Genomic DNA, 24,437 nt, shown 5'->3' with positions numbered 1-24,437 from the left:
CAGCTAACAAGAAAAAAACGACGAGTCATGCTAAAAGGCAAAAAACAGAATCTGAAGAGATGGAACACGCATCAGAACCAGACACGGCAGGGATGTTGGAATTATCAGACCGGGACTCAAGACAACTGTGGTCAACGTGCTGAGGGCTCTAATGGATAAAGTAGACAGCATGCAGGACATAAGGGGAATGTGAGCAGAGAGGTGGAAATCCTAAGGAAGAACCGAAAAGGAACGCCAGAGATCGGAGCCCTGCAGCAGAAATGAAGGTTGCCTTTGATGGGCTGATTAGAGTGGACACGGCTGAGGAAGGAACCTCTGAGCGAAAGGACATCTCGACAGAGTCCCTGAAAACCCAAAAGCAAAGGGAAAAGGCTGAAAGAACAGAACATCTAAGGACTGTGGGGTGAAGGTGTGACATAATGGGAAATCCAGAAGGAGAAGAGAGGGAAGAACAGAAGAAATACTGAAACATTTTAACTGAGAATTTCCCCAAATCAATGTCAGACACCAAACCACAGATCCAGGAAGCCCAGAGAACACCCATCAGGACAAATGCCAGAGTAATTACACCTGGGCATGTCAGTTTCAATGTACAGAAAGTCAAAGATAAAGAAAAAAGTCCCGAAAGGAGCTGGAGGGGAGGGGTACACTTTACCTACAGGGGAACTGAGATAAGAATTACATCTGACCTCTCCTTAGAAACCTTGCAAGCAAAGAGTGGAGTGAGATATTTACAGTGTTGAGAGAAAAACCAGCAGCCCAGGATTCTGTACCCTGAGAAATTACCCTCCAGAAGTGAGGAGAAGTAAAGACTTTCTCAGACAAAGAGAAATTGGGGGAATTTGTTGCCAGTAAACCTGCCTTCTAGAGATGTTGTTAAAAGAAGTTCTTTAGAAAGAAGGAAAATGATAAAGGTCGGAAACTCAGACCTACTAAGGAAAGGAAGAGCATCAAAGAAGAAATAAGTGAAGGTAAAATAAAGACGCTTAATTTTCTTATTCTTCATTTATCTAATAGATAACAGTTTGTTCAAAATAATAATGGCAGCAGTGCACCCGATATGTATGCCTGTGTACATATGGTATTGAATATATATCTATTTCAGTTTCCTCAGTAAAAATTCCGTTCCCTCTTCTGTTGCGTAAGTACTGATGAAATGCCTCAGTTCTGATGTTCAGCATGCAGAGCCCCAGTTCACTGTCTGTGCTTCACAGCAGCGTCTGCCAGCCCCGGGCTAGAGCTCTGTGATGTGGGACCCATCCTGTTCCTGACCCCGGGGAGGCACTCAGTCTCCGACCCGCAGGCCTGAAGTCGGCTGCAGGCTCCCGCGTGCCCTTCACCAGGCGCGGCTGCTGTCTGTCAGGGGTGGGTGTTGGATTCCAGCAGACGGTGCTTCTGCATCTGTTGTGATGACCCCGAGGTTTGTGGTGCAGTGGAGTACGTGTGCCCAGGGTGGTGGTACTTTTTATAAGCCTTTCCTCCCTCCCCTGACCTCACAGCGTCCTAGTCTTACCACTATCATCACTTTCACCCCAAAATGAGGTCATACTCTGTCTGTAATGTTCTCATAACAGTTTGTTGTAGAGCTGCCCCGCATCCATAAATATGATCTGTGTCATCTTTTCTGTTGGCTGCAAAGTATCCACTGAATAAATGGCCCACTCTCTTACCCCAGCATAGCAGATAAGTTAGATTTATCTTGCGTGTCAGCTGTCAGTAGTGGATGATAGTGGTATCTCCAGTGTGGTGTTGACAAGGGTTCTGAGGCTCTGTGGCCCTGTCTGGAAATGTCTTCTGGGACAGAATGAGTCTGGCGGGGAGTCAACTCTTCTTTTTTTTTTAAATAAATTTCATTTTATTTATTTAATTTTTGGCTGCATTGGGTCTTCATTGATGGGCGGGCTTTCTCTAGTTGTGGCGAGCGGGGGCTACTCTTCGTTGCGGTGCACGGGCTTCTCATCGCAGTGGCTTCTCTTGTTGTGGAGCACGGGCTCTAGGCGTACGGGCTTCAGTAGTTGTGGCTCGCGGGCTCAGTAGTTGTGGCTTGCGAGCTCTAGAGCACAGGCTCAGTAGTTGTGGCTTGCGAGCTCTAGAGCGCAGGCTCAGTAGTTGTGGCTTGCGAGCTCTAGAGCGCAGGCTCAGTAGTTGTGGCTTGCGAGCTCTAGAGCGCAGGCTCAGCAGTTGTGGCACTCGGGCTCCGTAGTTGTGGCTTGCGGGCTCTAGAGTGCAGGCTCAGTAGTTGTGGTGCATGGGCTTAGTTGCTCCGCGGCATGTGGGATCCTCCCGGACCAGGGCTCGAACCCAGTCCCCTGCATTAGCAGGCGGGTTCTTAACCACTGTGCCACCAGCGAAGCCCTGGGAGTCAGCTCTTCTGATTGGCCCAGCCCACGTTGTCAGACACTTAGCATTTAGGTTGTTTCTGATACTTCACTGTTGCAAATAAGGTTTTATCTTCTTATGCCCTTACCCGGTTATTTCCTTGGGATACATCACTAGCAGTAGGGACTTTTGGGTCAGCAGTTAAGTTTTAAAATATTTTTTATATATATGCTGAGGTACTTTCCTGAAAAGTTATCCCAGTTGACATTTCTACACCTGTGTATATCTGACATTGAGTATTGTTATTTTTCAATCCTTTTTCATTCTTATAGGTGAAAATTAAAGAAATGGAAATTAAAACCAGGTACAGGCAGACCTCGGAAATACCACAGGTTCGGTTTCAGACCGTCGCAGTAAAGCGAATGTTGCAATAAAGTGAATCACACAGATCATACACAAGTGCATATAAAAAAGTTCCGTTTACACTATACTGCGGTCTATTAAATGTGCGATAGCATTATGCCTAAAAAGCAGTATACATCTTTTAATTAAAACTACAAAACAAAAAAAAACAATTAAAATAGTAACATCAAAGATCACTGATCACAGAGACCATAACAAATAAAACAATAATGGAAAAGTTTGAAGTACTTCGAGAATTACCAAAACGGGACCCAAAGTGAGCAGATGCTGTTGGAAAAAGGTGCCGACAGACTCGCTTGACGCGGGGCGGCCGCAGACCCTCACTGCGCTCCAAGTGCAGTGTCTGCCCGTGTGTGAAGCGGCATCCTGTCCACCTGTCAGGTGAGGAGTCCCTCTTCGCGTTGATCAGGGGGGCTGTTACCTGCAGACCCTGCCCTCCCTGAAGGACAGATAGGAACGGGCTCCCACCACCAGCAGTGCGTTTCAGGGCTTCATTGCTCTGCCGGCATTTATGTGACTGTTTAAGGGAAACGTTTCCTTTCAAGCTGATCCCAGACTTCACAGACTCGTGGTTTCGCCGTCTTTGGTTCCAACGCCCCGGCTCTGGGCCGGCCTGCGCTCAGTGCACTTCGGAGAGGCCTCCCTCTTTCCGTCCGGGTCCGCTGCCTCACGCTTTTATTTTTTCCTGCACAATCAGGTATTTTGGAGTGTCTGTGTGGGTCCAGGAAGCGACCAAGGCATGTTCCTGGCCCTTGCGGAGCTCGTGGTGTTTAGGCGAGACACACGTGCAGGCGAAAAGTGCCACCGAGCTTTCCTTGGTCACCTGCACATAAATATTTTTCACAGCATGATTTATACGTTATTGCTTTGAGCAGCTTGGGTTTAAATTTCCTTTGCTACCTCCCGTGTGGCCCTGGGCGGTGACTGTTGCTTCGTTACGTGCGTGTGAACTGTACATCAGTAGCCACCTTGTGTCACGGAGTCGGCCCTTCCCAGGAACGTACGAGGGTGCAGCCTGGACCAGCTGTCCTCTCGCCGCCCGGCCCAGTCCCCACTCAGCGGTTGGAGGCCGACGGCCAGGGCAGGAGGCCGCGTGGTGCCCGTCGCCCCCGTTCAGTAGGGACCCTTCCCCTGTGGTGGGCGGCTCCGTGCCTCCAGGACTCAGCGAGCTGTGACCGCCAGCCACAGACGCCAGGGAGTACTGGTTCCCCCCCGTCGGGCACGCCTAGGGGCGGCCACAGCAGCGGTGGGGACGGCAGCCCTGCCTAGGAGGGGCCTGCGGGGCTGTGAACGCACATCCAGAGAACCGGCAGCACCCCCACTTGGGGGGCTCAGGCCCCGACCCGGGACGTGCCCCACGGCCCACAGCTGGTAGCTGCTCCAAAATTTGAGGGGGCACAGTCCAAAGTTGTCATTTTGTCATGAGTAGAAGCCTTCAGACTTTTAATCCAAATCTTCAGTTTTCTTCATGTGATACTTGTGAGCAGAATTTTAATGTGATCCGTTGCCTACCTAAGATTAAGGATTATATATTAATTTTTAATAGCGGAAATGAGAAAACAGAGGGAATTCTACCACAAATTAGGCCTGGAAGTGCCTGGAGACATCAAGGGGGAGACCTGTTCTGCAAAACAGCACCTAGATTCCCATCGAAATGGTGAGTGAGCTGGGTTTTATTTGCTAGACCTTTTGCTAAGAGCCCCTTGTGTCCCTCCACTCCCCACACAGGTCCTTGACAGAGGTGCGGGTAGTCGTCAGTGTCACTTAGGTGGTGCTGAGAAATGGGGTCTCCGACCGAGAGGTTACGTGGTGGGCCAGTGAGAGGAAGCCTGAGGGGGTACCCGAAGGTGCCTGGAGGTGGGGTGTGGAGGGCGCACGGGCATTCAGACGGCGGGCCTCCCAGGGCTCTTCTCCCGGCTTTGTCTGTTTTCTCACAGAATGGCCAAACTCCACTTTGGCTGTGACGTAAAATTAATGGTGCTTTAGAATCTGTACGTATCATAACAACTTATTTGAATCTTTGACGCCATGGACCACACAGATTCCGAAACCCCTTTAGTCCGCCGTGTGCTTTTCTAGCAGTGTGAGCAGCAGGGAGAGGCTTGGCTGTCGGCCTGGGAAGCGGGGGCTGCAGACTGTGCGAGCTCGGGCCCCCCGGGGAGGCGTGGCCAAGAGGCAGCTAGGGAGCCAGGAATCCCGCCTTTCCCTAAGTGGGGTCTTAACATTTAAAGCCGTGCCGGAACAGTGAGAGTTCGGGGATGGCTCGCTGCCTGGCGTAGTTGAGGCGTGAGGCGTCGGTGCTGCTGGGCTGGTGGGGCACCTCTGCCCGGACACGTGCCACTGGCCCCGAGGGCGCAGCGCGTAAAGCACCGTGGAGAGCAGCGCTTCCCCAGCTCTCACGTGTGCAAACTCTTAATACAGTGGGTTTTTATAGCGTTCAAGTGTACGGTAGAGTTAAAAAACAACGGTTTAACACTTTGGATTCATGACCCAGTATTTTCTGTTTTTGCTAAAAGGAGAAACCAAAGCAGATGACAGTTCGAACAAAGAAGCGGCAGAAGAGAAGCAGGAGGAGGACGGCGACTACCACAGGAGCGACGAGCAGGTGGGCGCTGCCTCGGCCCCCGCCCTCCCAGGGGCGCTTCTCCTTTAACAAAGAAGGAGGCCGAGGGCGACAGACAGTACAGACGCTAAAACGTCAGCAACTTTCTTAGTTTTTCCTTCCAATTCCTTCTGTTACTTACCTTTCTTTCCTTTTTTTTGGCCGTGCGGCGTGGCTTGTGGGATCTTAGTTCCCCGACCAGGCCAGAGATCGAACCAGGGCCTTCGGCAGGGAGAGCACCAAATCCTAACCACTGGACTACCAGGGAATTCCCATTCCCTTCTTTTTTTAATTGCCAAAGTAATGCATACTCACTGTGGAACATTTTAGGTATAAAAAGTTTTAAAGTTCGGCCTCCACCCGCCGTGGGTGTCTTCAGCTCCCCCCGACCCCAACCCCGGGTTGTCCTGTGGAGAATGTGGGGCAGGCATCGTCCATGCAAAATAAAGTGAGAATGTAACCTTGAGGGCGCTATTCATCTGTCACTTACTACATTATCAGATTAAAAAAGGAAAACTAAATCATCAGAGTGATGCTACAAAAGTTTGATAAAATCCCGTATCCATGTCTATGGATCTTTTTATTAGGGTACCTTGACTCGACAGCTACAGCAGTCGTCACACTTCATGATGGAACAGAGTTGTCTCATGAGTGTCAGAACAAGAAAATGTCCCTTCTCAGCTGTCACTCAGCATGAGTTGGGGGATCCAGCCCAAATAGTTAGGAGACGGGAGAACGTGAGCTGGGCGCGCCGTGGCTCTCAGATTACACGTCTTGTGACGTGGCACCTCGGACAGCGCAGGGAAACTGCTCGTTCGGGTGATGGGACCAGTGTGTCATAGTCAGACGCTGTGGGCGGCCTTGTTCACATAACTAATAAAAACGCTGAGGCCGCCTAACGAGAAATGTGTGAGGCTGAAACAAAGACACGCTCTTCTTATGGGAGAACGTAAGAGAAAACCGAATAGTTGGATGTTTCTGGATGGAAGGTTGGTGTTGAGATGTGAGTTCTCCCCAAATTAATCTCCGTGGTTGTGACTTTAACCGTTTATTATAAATAGGAATTTAACCAGTGGCTTCTGAGCCTCATCTGGGAGAGGAAAAGCTCGGGAATAGCCACGAAAACTTAGGGGCATTGGCTGTATCAGGGTATATATGTAGCATAGCTACCCACACACGTATTTACACAGACGGACACCTCGGGAGACACTGCGGTTCGGTGCCAGACCACTATGTAAAACAAGTTGTGAATTTTGGGCGTTTCCCAGCGCATATAAGTTATGTTTCCACCGTGCGGTACTGTGTTTAGTGTGTAGTTTCGTCATGTCTAAAAATCAACGTGCATTGCTGAATTAAAAGATATTTTATTGCTAAAAATTGGTCATCATCTGGCAACACGGGCTGCCACAAATCTTCAGTTCATAAAAAACACAGTACCTGCAAAGCACAATAAAGCAAGGTCTGCTTATAGCCACCTTTCTACATATATATACATATTCTAATCACTGCATGTATGTTTAATAAGTAAAACGTGAGGATGTGTACGCTTATATTTATTAAAGACATAATTAAATAGTGTGGTTTAGGTATAAGAATGGAAAAACGGAACCTTAATTTTCCAGTTTATATGCTTGTGTTGCTAAAACATTTCCACAAGCATCACAGGAGTAGAAGTGCCTCTGTGTGGAATGCTGGGTGTGCTCAGATGCGTTTCACGTGAATGGAGAGAAGAATAAACATTGGGGTGAAGGGCGCCCCTCTGGGGCCCGCATGTCCCCTCTCCTGGGCTCTGCTGGGTTACCTCTTGTTGGACTTGGAGGCCCCGCCGGGATCTGGGGTCGGAGCTGCCGGCCCGGCCCCTCCAGGCACAGGGAGGGCCCTCTCGCTTAACCCCTGCTCCGTCAGCGTTCAATCTCCAGTGTTCGTGTTTATCGTTACCAATATTTCCCGTTTCTTTTTTACCCCAAACGTGCCGAAGATTTGTCTATTTGATCGGTTGCTTTCAAGAGCCAGCAGCCTGCCCGGGGGGTGGGCCCCGCTGCATCCCTGTGGGGCGAGAGTCAGTGCCAGGCTGAGCGCCGCGCACCTGGTCTGTCACTGCTCTGAGCCGTGTGCTCTCGCCAGATGGCTTCCAGTAACCGGGACGTTCGTTTCCTCAGACGTTCCCCTTCCTCAGGAGCGCACTGTTTCCCCCGTTCGGAACTTGGCAGGATCCCTGTCCCGGGGAGGTCAGGGCTTTGGGAGCCCGTCTCTGCTACCATCCTGTGTCTGGCGTCCCACCTTCTCCTCCCACTCGGGGACCCTGCTCTCCACGCTGCCTCCTGGGACCCTGAGCCCCCGGGCTTCAACTTCAGACCCCTTCACAGCTGTTCTTCCCTTTTTCAAATAAGTTGTTCTGTTGTTACTTGAGTTCCAGGCCGCTCCTCCCGAGAGCCTGCCCCCTCCGTCCTCCAGGGCAGCTGCGGGCCCGCCGGGCAAGGGCAGCTGCGGGCCCGCCGGGCAGGGCCAGCTCCTTCCTCCTCAGCCTGTGCCGGGGGTGGACGGTTTCGAGCGTGGGGTTGACCCCCCCACCTGCTGCCGTCCCCCCCGCCTCCTCTCCGGCATCGGGACCCTGGCGGCCTATCTGCTCCTGGCTGTCCCGGGCCTGTTCCTTGCAGGACACTCTGTCCTTCCGGTGGCTTCGTCCACGGCGGGGCTCAAAGGGCCCGTGCTTGGGAGTCTGTTCAGCCGCCTGTTCGGCAGCGTCCCTGCCGCCCGCATCGTGGCTCCCTTGGGAATCAGGTGTCCTGCCGCTGGCAGGGGGGCGCCCGGTCGGTTGGCACCTGGCCTGCCTTTCCCCAGGATGCGCCACGTGCTGCCCGTGAGGGCCCCCGCCCTGTGGGGCTGAGGCGCCCTGGGGTCGGGGCGCTCGGAGCCACGGGGCGGGGACGCATCAGGGGCTCCAGGCGTGGGGCGCGGGAGGAGGGGAGAGGGTGGGCCGGGCCTGGAGCAGGGCCTGCCAGGCGGGGAAGGGCCCGGAGCGTGGGCAGCGCGCGGTACAGGGCGTCAAGCGCTCAGCCCAGGAAGGGTTAGAAAGCAGCCGCGGGACTTGCTGGGCTCTCCAGAGACTGTTTACCGAGCGGGTATCCAGCTGGGTGGTATGATGTAGCCACAAACCGCAGAGCCCAGAGAACAGGTGTCTTTGTGCAGCTCCCTTTTCTCAGGTAAAATTATACTTTTGAGTTTTCTTGAGGTGCGTCATGTAGCTGCTTCCTGTAGGTGCCGTGTGACGCGGAACAGCTGTAGGACCGGCAGTGTGTCCCGTGTCGCGTGCATAGCACACGCCGCGGGGTGAGGATTTCACTGTTTTCTGTCTGATGCTCTGATTATTCCAGCCCTCGCGGACTCCTGGGTGCTGGCCCCAGCCTCCCCGGGCACGTCCTCCACGCGCTGCCCATCCCAGACTCCCTGGGTTCCGCGGGCCGTTTCCTTTCCATCTCCAGCTCCCGGGGAGGGGGTGTGGCTCTCTCAGTTCCTTTACATGCAGATTGCTTTCTGTGTTCGTGGACCTGTGTGTTGGGTCTTTTGACATTTTCTCAGTCATTTTGCGGGAGTTGGCCTACACCTTTTTCATAGGCATTTGTTTAGTTTTGGTATCGGGGTCGTAAGTCTCAGAGCTGGGGATAGGCTCTCTTTTCCCATTTTTATTCTCTAGGAGAGTTTGTATGAGATTAAGAGCATCAGTTTTGTTGACTGTTTTGGTTAAACTTCCTGTATAAAGCCATCAGATCTTGGTTAATTCTTTTGGAGAGGAGTAGGAAGATTTTTAACTATCAATACAAATTAAATTTCCTTAATGATTTCAGTCCTACTCAAATCCTCTGTTTCTTTTTTAGTTCATTTGATCAGTTATATATTTTCTAGGGAACTTTCTGTTTGCACTTAGGTTTTCAGCGCTTGGGGCATGGAGCGGCCCCTAGAATTCTGCGCTTGTCTTCGGGCCTTGCCGCCTGTGCACCTGTTCCTCCGCCTCTCTTCCTGGTATCACAGCATGCCTCCCGCTTTCTGGTTGTCGTTGCCAGAGGCTGAACCGCTTTCTTTTCCGCCAGTCGCTCCTTCCTTCTGCTCTTTCTACGTTCCCTCTTGTACTTTCTCTTAATTTCTTGAGTTGAATTTTCATATAGTTTCCATTATACTGTTTGGTTCTAAATATTTTGAAATGTTCATTGTGATTTCTTTTTGACCCACTACTTTTTAAAGTATGCATTGAAAAATGTGAACATCAAACCTTACTAAAAAGCCACAGTAATCAAGACGTTTGTTTTAGGTGTTAAGGTAGACTTTTAAGTCAATGGAACCAGTTCTGGAGCCTAGAAATAAGCCCGTAAGATTTAGGGTCATTTGGTTTTCAGCACAGGTGCAATGGCCCTTCACTGGGGAAAGGATAGTGTCTTCTTCGAGTGGTGCTGGGACAGTTGGACGGACATCCACGTGCAGAAAGGTTCATTTGTGCCTTGCCTCACACCACATACGAAAGTTAACTCAAAATATAAGAGTTGGGGCTTCCCTGGTGGCACAGTGGTTAGGAATCTGCCTGCCAATGCAGGGCACATGGGTTCGAGCCCTAGTCCGGGAGAATCCCAGATGCCACAGAGCAGCTGGGCCCGTGCGCCACGACTGCTGAGCCTGCGCTCTAGAGCCTGCGAGCCGCAGCTGCTGAGGCCCTGTGCCATGGCCGCTGAAGCCCGCGCGCCTGGAGCCCATGCTCTGCAACAGGGGAAGCTGCCGCAATGAGAAGCCCGCGCACTGCAGCAAGGACCCAATGCAGCCAAAGATGAAATAAATAAAATAAATAAATTGATTAAAATATATATATAAGAGCTAAAAGTTGAAAACCTTTATAGGAAAACATGAGAGAAACTGTTTAGGGCCTTGGGTTAGGCCTGCAGTTCTCAGATCCAAAATGAAGAACACAACTCAGGAAATAAAATTGATAAAATGACTTCATGAAATTAAGAACTGCTGCTCCTGGGACTTGCCTGGCGGTCCAGTGGTTAGGACTCCACACTTCCACTGCAGGGGGTGTGGGTTTGATCCCTGATCGGGGAGCTAACATCCTGCGTGCCGCATGGTGGGGCCAGAAAATAAGACAAATTAAACATAAAGCAAGCAGCACTTTGAGAAAAGAAAGAAAAGAACTGCTGCGCTTTGGGACCTCCCTGCTGGTCCGACGGATCGGACTCTGCTCTCTCACTGCCGAGGGCCCATGTTCAGTCCCTGGTCAGGGGCCTAACGACAGTGCAGCCCCAAAAAAAAAAAAAATTGCTGCTCTTCAAAGGACTCTATTAAGAAAATTTTAAAAGGCCACAGACTGGGAGAAAATACTGGCAAATCACATTTCTGAAAAGGACTTGTATCTATAACATATAACTCTTAAACTCAATAAGAAGATAAACAATCCAATTAAGAAATTGGCAAAAGATTTCAGTAGACGTTTCACCAGAGAAGAATTACAAATGGTTAATAGTCCCGTGAAATGATGTTCAACAACTTTACTCATTAGGGAAATGCCGATTAAAACCAAAATGAAGTAGCATTTTACACTCACCAGGAGGGCTACAATCAAAAAGACAGGCGCTGACAGGCGCTGACGGGGATGTTGACAAGTGGGAACTGGTCAGCGGTGCAAGGTGCTGCCGTGTACCTGAGTCTCACACCGCTTTACTGTGCGAGAGAAGTCCGACGGGAAGACTGCGTCTTGTATGATCCCATCTATAGCCCGTCCAGGAGAGGCCGGTCCACAGACACAGGCCGAGGGGTGGCCGCCTGGGGTGGGGTGGGGCGGGGTTGACCGCCAAGGCTCCGAGAGTCTTTATGAGCTGATGGGACTGACCTCAGACTGGATGGTGGTGATGGCTGCCCACCTCTCTAAATTTACTAAAAATTCCTGAATGGTATACTTAAAACAGATGCATGTACATTATACTGCAGTGGAGCGGTTAACAAGTTACAAACATGCTTTATCTTGGTGCGTTTAAACAGGTAATACATTCATACGGTCCAGAGGTTAACATTGTGTGAAAGGTTTAAACGTGTTACCGTCCTGAGTTCCTCCACGTAGGTCATACTCCATGGTCACCCCTGCGTTCACACAAACTGAGCCTCCTCGTCGGGTGACACGCCCGTAGTTGGGGAGCCTGTGCCCTCTCTACCTGGTCAGCACCTCTGACGGGCACGAGGCCTCTCCGGCTGGGGTACAGGAGTGCAGCCGGCGGCCCTGCCCGTGCCCACGTGGCTACCGGTGGTGGGTTGAGGGTTCTGTGTGCGGCTGGTTCCTGCCGGGGTCTTGGGCCTGTTGCTTTGGCCCTGGACACAGACGCCCATCTGGCCCGTGTGCCTGAGGCCGGCAGAATTCAGCATCCCTGACAGAGACTCTGAAACCCCGACTGCGTTGGGGACTTCTACTTCTCATCATTCTTAAGTTTGCTACTAGGTGCATTCAGCTTTAGAAATGCTTCCCATCCTTAGGGAGATTTTTCCTATTAAGAAATCTGTTTTATGTAATAACACAACTGTCTGTTTTATTTTTGCCTGGTATTTCAGTTTTTTTAACATCTTTCTTAAATGTGACACTTTCTACAGCAGAGAGCTGGGGGGTTTTTAAAAATCGAATCAAAATTTATTTAACTGGCAAGTTATTTTACATTTACCACGATTGCTAGTAAAGTTGGGTTTATTTCTGCTTTAGTTTGTGCTTTCCATTTGTATTTTTTGTGCCCCCTCCCTTGAGTCCCTTCTGTAGAATTAATAAATTTTATTTAATCTCTTTTTTGCCTCTGATTAGCAGGCTATATGTCCTATTTTTATTATTTTAGTGCTAATGAAATTCTAAAATGAATGCATTTTTTAAAAGTCCAGAATTAACATGAGTCTCTTTCTGTCCCTCCTAAACGACACCAGAGCTTGCCTGCTGCCTGGGCACCTCCTAAACCCCAGCCAGTCCATCCACTTCAGGCTTTTTCTTCCTGAGCTACATCTTCTCCTGCTTACGTTCTCTTTCCGTTTGCAGATGACTTTATTCATTTCCACCCTGAATGATAATTTTGCTCTTCCTTCCTGTCGGCTCACGGTCTGGGCTCAGTGGCCTGAGCGCCAGCCCTGCCTGTGGGCCCACCTCTGTGGCTGCCCTGGGCCTTGGCCCGCTGTGTTCTGAGGGGTCGCCATGTCTGTCTGGGTGCAGGTTTCCTCTTACTTCCTTTGTTTCGGGTTCTTTTGCTTCCTGAATTTGAGGACTTATGTCTTTGATATTTCTCAAATTTTGCCTTTCCCTTATTTTCCCTTCTTTCCTCTGGAACTCTTGTGGTGTGTTCGTTAGACTCTTTGATCTGTCTGCACGTCTCTTACCTTTCTTTTGTTTTCTTATTTTAATTGATATCTTCGTCTCTATGCTTCTTTTGGATAATTTGCTCAAATTGATCTTTCAGAAACTTGATCTGCCTTCAGCTGAGACTAATCTGTGATTTGACCATCCATTGCATTTTTAATTTATGTGAATAGGTTTTTTATTTTTAGAAGTTACATTTGGTTATCTTTTATACCTGCCTGTTCTTTATTCTTAGTGTGTTATGTTTTTAATTCCTTCTTTCATGCCTCTAGTAGTTTTAGACATACATGTTTCAGTTAACTCCTTTGTTAATTCTTTTGTCTGAATTTTGGGGGTCTGCTTGTGCCATTTTTTGTGGCTGTTGCTAGAGAATTACTTGCCTGTGAGTGAGGAGAGGTGAGGTATCCAAGGTGGGACTTTCTCACCTGTGGCCAGGGCTCTCCCTCCTCAGCACATTCCCTTCTGCGTCTGCCAGGCACCACCTGATCCGAGAGTCACTTTTCCTTGGTTTGTTGTCTGGAAGTTCCTGCCACACACCGAGTACTCTAATCCCACTGAACGTGGTCTTCCAGGATGGAGCTGTGAGCTTCAGACTTTGTGCCTTTGCTCAGAGGGCGCTGTTCTCTAGTGAGTTCGCTGTCTTCCTCAACCTCCTCTGGAGACCTTCCTCGATGAAGGGTCCGTGCGCCTGCCGTGTGTGTGCCGCGTCGTTCCTTGTCGTTATGCCGAGCACTTAGCACAGCCTCTGGGGAGATGCGTGTGTGTCCCACCGGCCAGGAGCTTTTAGAACAGGATTCCAGTCCTTGTCGGCTTAACTCTGAGGCCAGCACACACTGCCACAATCAATAAATAATTCTCGGGTTACTTTAAAGTACTATGCTAATAAGACAGAATAAATAGTGTTAGATTTTTATTTCACAAAATGGCAAACAGTAAACAGATTTTTAAGACAGTGTAAAAAGATGAAAGTGAAATTCTTTTTCTGCGGTGTTTAGGTCAAAACAGATTTATGATTCAGAAAAGTCAGCGTTCTTAGATTTAATGGAATCAGTAGATATCTAAGAAAGCCTCCAGTGAGTAGCCCAGTAGGGTCCCCCTTGATGAGCCTGCCCAGCTGTGTCCTTTCTCTTGAAGGTGAGCATCTGTCTGGAATGCAACAGCAGCAAACTGCGGGGCTTGAAACGGAAATGGATCCGCTGCTCAGCCCAGGCCACAGTCCTGCACCTAAAGAAGTTCATTGCCAAAAAACTCAACCTCTCGTCTTTCAACGAGGTAAATAGAAGCTATAACGAGTCGCTTCTTATTTGTAAAAGTGATACTTCTGAAGTTCTTCAGGTTTGTTTGCTTTTTACAGTCCTGTTTGGACATTTTCAATCAGAAAAAAAAATCTGCATTTGTTTTGCCTACCCCCAGATAGTGTGATAGTAAATAGCGGTGAAGACAGTGGAGGCCCAGAGCCCACAAACACAGGAAGCCACTGTTGAGAGAAGAGGAAATGCCAAGGGGGCTGCAAGAAGATATGTTAAATGTTTTCTTTTTTTTTTAATTAATTAATTAATTTGTTTATCTTTGGCTGTGTCGGGTCTTCGTTGCGGCGCGCGGGCTTCTCACCGCGGTGACTTCTCTTGTGGCGGAACGTGGGCTCTAGGCGCGTAGGCTTCAGTAGTTGTGGCGCACAGGCTTAGTTGCTCTGCGGCATGTGGGATCTTCCCGGACCAGGGCTCGAACCCGTGTTTCCTGCATTGGCAGGCGGATTCTTAACCACTGCGCCACTAGGGAAGCCCAGGATATGTTAAATATTTTCACCACAAAGAGTTCTGTTCTTCAGTTTCGCAAACAGATGGATGGGTGGATGGGGATGGATAGGACGGGTGGGTAGATAGAGAAGATACTTCCCAGTTCCGATAAATGCCGAGAATAAAGTAAAACGTGTCCCCTAGTGGTGCAGAGCAGGGCGGTGCACAGAGGGGTGAGAGCACATCAGCTTAGGTGTCATTGGGGAACCCTCCCGAGGGCGTTCACTTCTGCTCAGACATAAACTGTCAGCAGGAGCTGGCTGTGTACCAGCAAGTGTCAAGAGGAGGCACTGCGGGGCCTTAAGCCGGGGCTTGTGATGAGAACAGCCCTGAGGCTGTGAGGCAAGTGGGCTGCTGGGGTTCCGAGACGGAAGCAGGAGTGACCAGTTGAGGGGAGTCTGTGGCAGAAGTCCCAGGAGGGACAGGCCAGGGTAGTGCGGTAAGGATGGAGAAACGAGGCCGACTTCTGAGGTGGGCTGTAGAGAACAGTGGGTAGGACGTGGCCCCGCAAAGGCATGTGTCCACAGCCAACCCCGCAACCTGTAAGCGTGGTCTTTGCCAGGAAAAGGGTGTTTTCAGATATACTGAAGTTAAGGATCTTGAGATAATCCTGGATTATCTGGGCTGCCCCTGAATTCAGTGACGTGTGTCCTCACAAAAGTGAGGCAGAGGGAAATTTGAGACACGCACAGAGGAGAAGATGGTGTGAGGACAGAGACGAGAGGTTGGGGTGATGCGGCCACAAGCCAGTGGATGCCTGGAGCCCCCAGAAGCTGGAAGAGGCAGGAAGGATCTTCCCCTGGAGCCTCCAGACTGAGCACAGCCCAGCCGGCACCTTGATTTTGAACTTCTGGCCTCCACATCTGTGAGAAAATAAGTACCTGTTTTAGGCCACCAGGTTTGTGGTACGTTGTCATACCTGCCATGGGAAACCAAAACATTTCAATACCAGGAAGTGGAGTGCTGCTGTAACAAATACCTAAAAATGTGGCGGTGCCTTCGGATTTGGGTGAGAGGTACAGGTTGGAAGAATTTTGAGAAACATGATTTTTAAAAACCCGAATTGCCTTGAAGAGACTATCGGTATGAATGTGGCCATTAAAGGTGACTCTGGGGACGGCCGAGAGGGAAGCACGGAGCGTGGTGGAGAAAGCGCCCGTCACCTTTGAAGGCGCGTGTTGCACAGAGTGTTGGTGGAAATAGGAGTATTAAAGATGCTACTGGCGAGAGCTCAGAAGGGAAAAAGGAGCATAGTATTGGAAATGGGGGAGAAAAGTTGATTCTAGCTACACAGTGGCAGAAAACTGGCTGAGTTGTGTTCTGCGGTGTGTGGAAAGCAGGACTTGGAAGTGGTGAACACGGATATTTATCTGAGCACATTTCCAAGCAGACTGCTGCCGACGTGGTCTGGTTTCTTCTCGCTGCCTGTAATAAAACGTCAGAGGAGAGAGGTGAATTCGGGAAGGAACTGCCAAGCAAAAAGGAACCAGCTCTTGATGATTTTGAAAAGCCACAGCCTATCCAGGTTGCAAAAAGACGGTAATATTAGGAGTCTGACTGTTAGAAAAACGTGCTCCGGAGAGGAGGCCAAGTGTGTAGCTGTTCAGCCTTTTGCTAAAGGGACTAGTTGTTTGACTCATGGTGGCTCAGCCATCTCATGGGCGGAATAGAGAGGAGTTACCCAGGAAAGATCTGCAGAGCCTGGACCTCTGACACACATGGGAGACTCACAAGGTTTCTAAGAATGTGCTATCAGCAGAAACACCACCAACTCGTACTGAAGGGGACAGAGACAGGAAGAAATGAGAGACGGCTATCAGACTTCCAAAATTCTGCACGCGGGAAGTAGGCTGATGGAGCTGCTCAGCTGCCCAGGTGAGCTACCCCTAAAGAAAAAGGAAGAATGACTCCAAGGCAGAGCCTGGGGCCCAGTGGGTGAGGCCATCATGGGCCCAGAGGGCAGAACCTTGACCCACAGTGAGGTGTTCTCAGGTCTTGAAGCCTCATGGAACTCACCCTGCTGGATTTCAAACTTTACTGAGACCAGTGATCCCTTATGCCTTCTAATGTGTCCCCCTTTTGGACTAGGAATATCTATCCTGCCCCAGCCTTGTATTTGGAAAGCAGATAGTGTGTTTTCTAGTTTCGCAGATCCACAGCTGGAAAGGAATTTGCCCCAGGAGGCATCGTACCCAGAGTCTCACCCGTACCTGATTCCTGTGATTTAGAAGATAAGATCTGGGACTTTGAGCTGATGGTGTGTAGATGAGATTTGGGGATTTGGAGTTGATGCTGGAGTAGATTGGGTCTGTTGGAGATGTTGGGGTTCGGTGAATGTGTTTTGCATGTGGGATGGATGTGGATTTTGTTGGGTCAGAAGGCAGACTGTAGTATGTTAAGTGGTGACGCAGCCAAAAGATATGTCTACTTCTAACCCCCAGAGCACGTGAATATGACTTTATTTGAAAAAAAAGATTTTTGCAGACATGTAAAGAATCTTGGGATGAAGAGACCATCGTGTATTATCCAGGTGGGCCCTACATTCAATAACAAGTGTCCTTATAAGAGAAGGACAGACACAAATTGTCTCCGTAGATTTAAAAAGATAGATGTTATACAAAGTATCTTCTCAGACCACAGTGGCATGAAGTTAGAAATCAATAACCAAGGGAAAACTGGAAAATGCACAGAATTGTGGAAGTGAAACGACACAGCTTTAAACAACCAATGGATCAAAGATTAGAAAATACTTAGAGAAGAATGAGAACAAAAACACAACGTACCAAAACTAATGGGATACAGTGAAAGCAGTGCTAAGGGGGAGATTTATAGCTATAAACACTTACCTTAAAGACAAGGAAGATCTCAAATCAACAATGTAAATTTACAACGTAAGGAACTAGAAGAAGAAGAGTAAGCTAAACCCAAAGCTAGCGGAAGGAAGAGAAAAATAAAGATTAGAACAAATAGACCAAATAGGGAGTAGGAAAACGATAGGGGAGATCAGTGGTTCTGCAGAAAGGTCAGCAACGTTGACAGACTTGTAGCTGGATGAGCAAGAGAAGACTCAGATTCTGTAATCTGAAATGGAAGCAGGGACGTCACTACTGACTCTTCAGAAATAGGTTGTAAGAGATCGCTATGAACAGTTGTATGCCAACAAATTGGATAACCCACGCGATGGACAAGTTCCCAGACACACAAAGCCATCAAGACCGAACCACAAAGACGTGGAGAGTCTGAATAGACCTGTAACTCATAAGGAGATTGAATCACTAATCAAAAATCTCCCAACAAAGAAAAGCCCTGGACCTGACGGCTTCACTGAATTCTACCAAACATTTAAAGAATTAATACCCATCTTTCTCAAACTTTTCCAAAAGGTCGAAGAGGAGGGAGCACTTCCCAGCTCATTTCATGAGGCCAGCATAACCCTGATAACAAAGCCAAATAAAGACACTACAAGAAAAGAAAACTACAGACCGATAGCCCATATGCACACTGATGCAAAAATCCTCAACAAAACGCTAACAAACAGAATTCAGTATGTTAAAAGGTTTTACACACCATGCCCAGGTGGGATTTATTTCTGGAATGCAAGGATGGTTCAGCATATGAAAATTGATTAATATAATTATGCCACATCAACAGAGTGAAGGAAAAACCACACGATCATCTCAGTTGATGCAGAAAAAGCACTTGACAAAATTCAATACCCTTTCATGATAAACACGCTGAACAAACTAGAAAGAGTAGCCATATATGAAAGTAAAATAAAATCCATACATGAAAAAACCGTTACGAATATCACACTCAGTGGTGAAAAAGTAAAAGCTTTTTCTCTAAGATAAGGAACAAGCCAAGGAGGCCCACTTTTACCCTTTCTAGTCAACATAACACTGGGAATCCTAGCCAGAAAAATTAGACAAGAAAAAGAAATAAAACACATCCAAATTGGAAAAGAAGAATTTAAAACATTATCTCTGTTTGCAGATGATATGATTTTATATGTAGAAAACCCTAAAAATGCCACACACACAGACATGAAAAAGAACCTGTCAGAACTAATAAATTAATTCAGCAAGGTAGCAGAATAGAAAGTCAACGGAAAAATCATATGCATTAGCTCAGTATCAAAAAAACAAACAACCCAATCCAGAAATGGGCAGAAGACCTAAATAGACATTTCTCCAAAGAAGATATACAGATTGCCAACAAACGCATGAAAGGATGCTCAACATCATTAATCATTAGAGAAATGCAAATCAAAACTACAATGAGCTATCACCTCTCACCAGTCAGAATGGCCATCATCAAAAAATCTAGAAACAATAAATGCTGGAGAGGGTGTGGAGAAAAGGGAACCCTCCTGCGCTGTTGGTGGGAATGTAAATTGATACAACCACTACGGAGAACAGTATGGAGGTTCCTTATAGAACTAAAAATAGAACTGCCATATGACCCAGCAGTCCCACTACTGGGCATACACGCTGAGAAAACCATAATTCAAAAAGAGACATGTACCACAGTGTTCACTGCAGCACTATTTACGATAGCCAGGACATGGAAGCAACCTAAGTGTCCATCGACAGATGAATGGATAAAGATGATTGGCACATATATACAATGGAATATTACTCAGCCATAAAGAGAAACGAAATTGAGTTATTTGTAGTGAGGTGGATGGACCTAGACATGTATGTCTATGACCTGTCATACAGAGGGAAGTAAGTCAGAAAGAGAAAAACAAATACCATATGCTAACACATATATATGGAATCTTAGGGAAAAAATGGTTCTGATGAACCTAAGGGCAGGACAGGAATAAAGACACAGACGTGGAGAATGGACTTAGGACACAGGGAGGGAGAAGGGTAAGCTGGCACAAAGTGAGAGAGTGGCATGGATATATATACACTACCAAATGTAGAATAGATAGCTAGTGGGAAGCAGCCGCATAGCACAGGGAGATCAGCTCGGTGCTTTGTGGCCACCTAGAGGGGTGGGGTAGGGAGGGTGGGAGGGAGACGCAAGAGGGAGGAGATATGGGAATATATGTATATGTATAGCTGATTCACTTTGTTATACAGCAGAAACTAACACACCATTGTAAAGCAATTATACTCCAATAAAGATGTTAAAAAAATCAGATGCATTTTTTCACATGAGCAATGAACAACCTGAAAAGGAAATTACAGAACTCATTTCATTTATAGTAGCATCATAAAGAATAAAATACTTAGGAATTAACCAAGGAGGTGAAAGACTTGTACAATGACAGTTACGAAAATTGCTGAAAGACAGACAAGCACGTGGAAACACATCCCACATTCATGGATTGGAAGACTTAAAATTGTTAAAATGTCAGTATTACTCAAGTAATCTACAGATTCAGTGCAATTCCTATCAAAATCCCAAAGATGTTTCTTGCAGAAAAAAAAAAAAGAAATCCACCCTAAATTTTTTATGGACTCTCAAGGGACCCAAATAGCCAAAACAGTCTTGAAAAAGAGCCAAACTGGAGGACTTGAACTTACTCCAAAGGTAACACGAATCAAAACAGTGTGGCGTTGGCATACAGACAGACAGACTAATGGAGCAGAATAGAGAGCTCAAAAATAAACCCTCACATATGTGGTCAACTGACTTTTGACAAGGGTGCCAGGACCCTTCAATAGTCTTTTCAACAAATGGTGCTGAGAAAACTGGATATCCACATGCAAAATAATGGAGTTTGACACTTACCTAATACGATATACAAAAATTAATTCAAGGGACTTCTCTGGTGGTCCAGTGGTTAAGACTCCGTGCTCCCAATGCAGGGGGCCCGGGTTCAATCCCTCGTCAGGGAACTAGGTCTCACATGCCACAACTAAAGATCCTTGCGTGCCGCAACGAAGATCCCACATGCCTCAACTAAGACCCAGCGCAGCCAAATGAGTAAATAAATTTTTTTTTAAATGTATCACCTACATCATAGGTGTAAAACCTAAAACAATAAAACTCTTAAAAGAAAACATAGGACAAAAACTTAATGACATTGGATTTGGCAGTGATTGCTTAGATAGAATACCCAAGGCACAGGCAACAAAAGAAAAAATAGACAATTTGGACTTCCTTGAAATTTAAAAAAAAAAAATTGTACAGAATGGAAGAAAGTATTTGCAAGTCATATTTCTGACAAGGAATTACTATCCAGAATATATAGACAGTTCCTAAAATTCAACACAAACTCAAACAACTTGAGTAGACATTTCTCCAAAGAAGATATATGAGTGGCTGACAAGCACATGAAAACATGCTCGGCTTCCCTGGTGGCGCAGTGGTTGAGAGTCCGCCTGCCGATGCAGGGGACACGGGTTCGTGCCCCGGTCCGGGAGGATCCCACGTGCCGCGGAGCGGCTGGGCCCGTGAGCCATGGCCGCTGAGCCTGCGCGTCCGGAGCCTGTGCTCCGCAACGGGAGAGGCCACGGCAGTGAGAGGCCCGCATACCGCAAAAAAAAAAACATGCTCAACATCACTAATCATAGGGGAAATGCAAATCTGAACTGTAGTGAGACCCAGCGCATGCCCAGCAGGGTGGCTACTGTAAAAGATAAGTAAGCAAGTGCTGGTGAGGAAACGGAGAGGTTGTCACCTTGTGCATTGTTGGTGGATGTAAAATGCTGCAGCCGCTCTGGAAAACAGTACGGGGCTTTCTCAAAAAACTAAACATAGAACTACCACGAACACCAACAATTCCACCTCTGGGTAAAAATACCCAAAAGAATTGAAAACAGGATCCCAAGGAGGTATTTGTACCCCCACGTTCATAGCAGCATTATTGACAGTAGGCAAAAGGTGATACATGAACAAAATGTGGTCCGTCCATACAATAGAATATTCAGCCCCAAACAGGAAGGAAATTCTGACACCTGCTACGACGTGGGTGAACCTTGAGGACACGACGCCAAGTGAAATGAGCTGGGCACAAAGGGGCAAATACTGTCTGATTCCACTGTACAAGGTCCCTAGAGTCATAAAGACAGAAGGTAGAATCAGGGTTTCCAGGGGCTGGGGACAGGGGGATGGGAAGTTATAATGGGGACAGAGTTACAGTTTTACAAGATGAGAAGTCTGTGGACGGATGTGGTGACAGTTGCACGTGATGAATGTGTTTAATACCACTGAGCTGTGCACTTAAAAATGGTTAAGATGGTAAATTTTATGTGTATTTTACCACAATTTTTTTTAACAATATAAAGGAATGAACTATTGATACCCGCAGAGAAAAGAGTAGAGAGAGTTTTGAGACACAGAGTGGAAGGGCCACCTGAGGATGGAAGCAGAGGTTGGAGGGATGCAGCCACAGGTCAGGGAACCCTGTAGACTCCAGAGGGTGCGAGCCCGCGGACTCCCAGACAGAACTCTGAGGCTGCGTTTCTGGAGTTACACGTCCCAAAGTTATGGTGTTTCCATGGCAGCCACGGGAGACACAGGTGCCCGACCCTTCTTCCCTTGCCCTGAGAGAGAAGTTTAGAAGACCATCTGGGGGCTTCCCTGGCGGTCCGGTGGTTAGGACGCAGCAGTTTCACTGAGGTGGCCCGGGTTCAGTCCCTGGTCGGGAACTAAGATCCTGCAAGCCGTGCGGTGCTGCCAAAAAAACCTAGAAAATATAAAAATAAAAGACCATCTGGGTCAACAGCATTTGTCATCAGGGAAATGCAAATTACAACAACAAGATCCACTCCACACCTGTCAGAGTGGCCGAAATCCAGAGCACTGGCGACGCCGGATGCTGAGCAGCAGGGACCCTCATCCCTGCCGCTGGGAACGCAGAACGGTGCAGCCGCTCTGAAGGCAGCTGGGTGCTTTCTCACAAAACTAAACCCACTCTCACCATACGATTCAGCCGTCAAGCCCCTTGGTACTTACCCAGAGGAGCTGAAAACTTACGTCCACACAGAAACCTGCACGCAGATGTTTATAGCAGCTTTAATTATAGTTGTCAGAACTTGGAAACAGCTAAGGTGTCCTTCAGAAAGTGAATGGATACGTAAACAGTGGCCCATCCAGACAGAAATATTACTCAGCACTAAAAAGAAAGGAGCTATCAAACCATGAAAAGACACGGAGGAGCCTTCAGTGCGTACGACTGAGAGAAAGAAGCACCCACTGTGTGCTCCAGTTCTATGACATTCTGGAAAAGGTAAAACTGTGGAGACAGTGAAAGGGTCACTGGTTGCTGGGGGTTGACGGTGAGGGATGAACAGGCAGAGCGAGGATTTTTAGGGCAGGGAAACTACTCTGTGTGATGCTGTCATGGAGGACGTTTGTCCATACGTTTGTCCAGACCCCCAGAAGGCACAACACGGAGCGTGAACCCTCATGTGAACCACAGGCTGTGGGTGGTGATGGGGGTCATAGGTTGTAACGAACGTTTTCATCAGGGCTGTTGATGGTGGAGGAGGCTGTGAGGTGGGGGCAGGAGATACATGAGAACTCTACCTTCTGTGAAATTTTGCGCAAACCTAAAACCGCTCTCAAAAGTCTTTTAAAACTAAAGAGGGAGAAGCTGTCTGTGGAGCCCATTACCTTTTTCCACTGAGGTGAAGGGGACAAACTTGGCCAAGAGGGGACTGATGTTGGGGGACAGCGTGCTCTCTAGTGAAGGCAGTCTGGGCGCCAGAGCCCCGTGACGGGGGCGCTGCCTTGTTGTGTGCGGACGGAGGCCCCCCAGTGCTCTGGGCCCTCTGGGGGGGGGGGGGGATTGGGCCTTCCAGGCGCTACTTCCCACCTGTGCTGCCCCAGAAAGAGGGCAGGTGGCCCTTCAGCGACTGGCGTGACTGCTGCGGCACCAGAGACCATGTGTCCTGAGCGCCGAGCCCTTGGCCCCGCTGACCGAGGTCTTGTTCTCCCGCCAGCTGGACATTTTATGCAACGAGGAGATCCTTGGCAAGGACCACACGCTCAAATTCGTCGTCGTCACAAGGTGGAGATTCAAGGTGAGACTTTGACATGATACGTTGTATGTGATTTTCAGAGTCTGCTCGGAACAGCAGCTGCTTTTGTGGGCACATCTGTTTCCTGGAGTTTAGGAATAACGACCAGACCAGGCACGGGGTTGTCAGGAATGCAGCCGTTCTGAAGCTGCATCGGCCTCAGAGTTGTGTGGTCGGGGAAGGCATGGTCTCCAGGCCCTGCCTCGCCCCACCCGTCCTGGTTGAGGTGACCGACGTCCTGGGAGGGAGTGGCCGCTGCAGTCAGAGGACACGTCCCCTCGAGCCGCAGCGCCTCTCTCTGGAACAGGAGGCAGATGAGTGGGATCCCATCTTCGGGGGCTGCCTGGGAGCAGGGTAGAGACAGCCTGGCCGACACCCCCAGCTGGAGCCGAGGTCTGAGGGCGAGTGGGGCACAGAGAGACAAGGCAGGAGCAGGTGTGGGGACCGGGCGTGGGGCTCACCTTCGGCAGCTGACGAGCGTGGGACCGTCGCCAGCCTGTCCCCTTGGGGTCACCGGTGCCGTTCCCTCGCCCCCTTGTCTTGCAGAAAGCACCGCTCCTGCTGCACTACAGACCCAAGATGGACCTGCTGTGAGCCGCGGCACAGCAGAGACTCAGCTGCCGGGCGCCCCGCGAGTACGCAGCCAGGCGGGGCCGCCGCCGCGTGGGATGCTGCCCTGGGCACCGTTTGGACTGGGTCCCGAAAGAGAATATTTATCACTTTTGTATGCGAATCACACTCGCGAGGCGCCGCGCCACGGGTTACGGACGCGCCTCGCGTCGCCTCGCCTGCCTCGCGGCCGGGCCGCCTCTGCCCCAGCGGGAGGGTGTGGCGATGGCCTTCGTCCCGACCCGGGACCTTTGCTTGCTTTCCAGGTCTTGAAAATCTCGGTCACTTCCGTTCAGTTTATGAATTAGGTTTCACGATAAGCCCCCAACATACTTGTACGTTTA

General features: G+C 48.8%; 1 protein-coding gene across 1 annotated transcript in view; it reads left to right on the top strand.

Moving 5' to 3' along the window:
- The window catches only part of PCGF3 (polycomb group ring finger 3), a 51,884-nt gene extending 27,806 nt beyond the window's left edge, over nt 1-24,078 (top strand). The window contains exons 7-11 of the mRNA XM_065877892.1: nt 4,289-4,399; nt 5,259-5,347; nt 13,842-13,979; nt 23,407-23,487; nt 24,031-24,078. Of these exons, the coding sequence (XP_065733964.1) occupies nt 4,289-4,399; nt 5,259-5,347; nt 13,842-13,979; nt 23,407-23,487; nt 24,031-24,078 (467 nt within the window). The remainder of the gene's footprint in view (nt 1-4,288; nt 4,400-5,258; nt 5,348-13,841; nt 13,980-23,406; nt 23,488-24,030) is intronic.
- Nucleotides 24,079-24,437: the final 359 nt, after the last annotated feature.

Source organism: Phocoena phocoena, chromosome 5 (genome assembly GCF_963924675.1).
Source record: "Phocoena phocoena chromosome 5, mPhoPho1.1, whole genome shotgun sequence".
NCBI classification, from domain to species: Eukaryota; Metazoa; Chordata; class Mammalia; order Artiodactyla; family Phocoenidae; genus Phocoena; species Phocoena phocoena.
The sequence above is the reverse complement of the archived record's forward strand: the minus strand, read 5'-3'. Positions and strand labels throughout refer to the sequence as shown.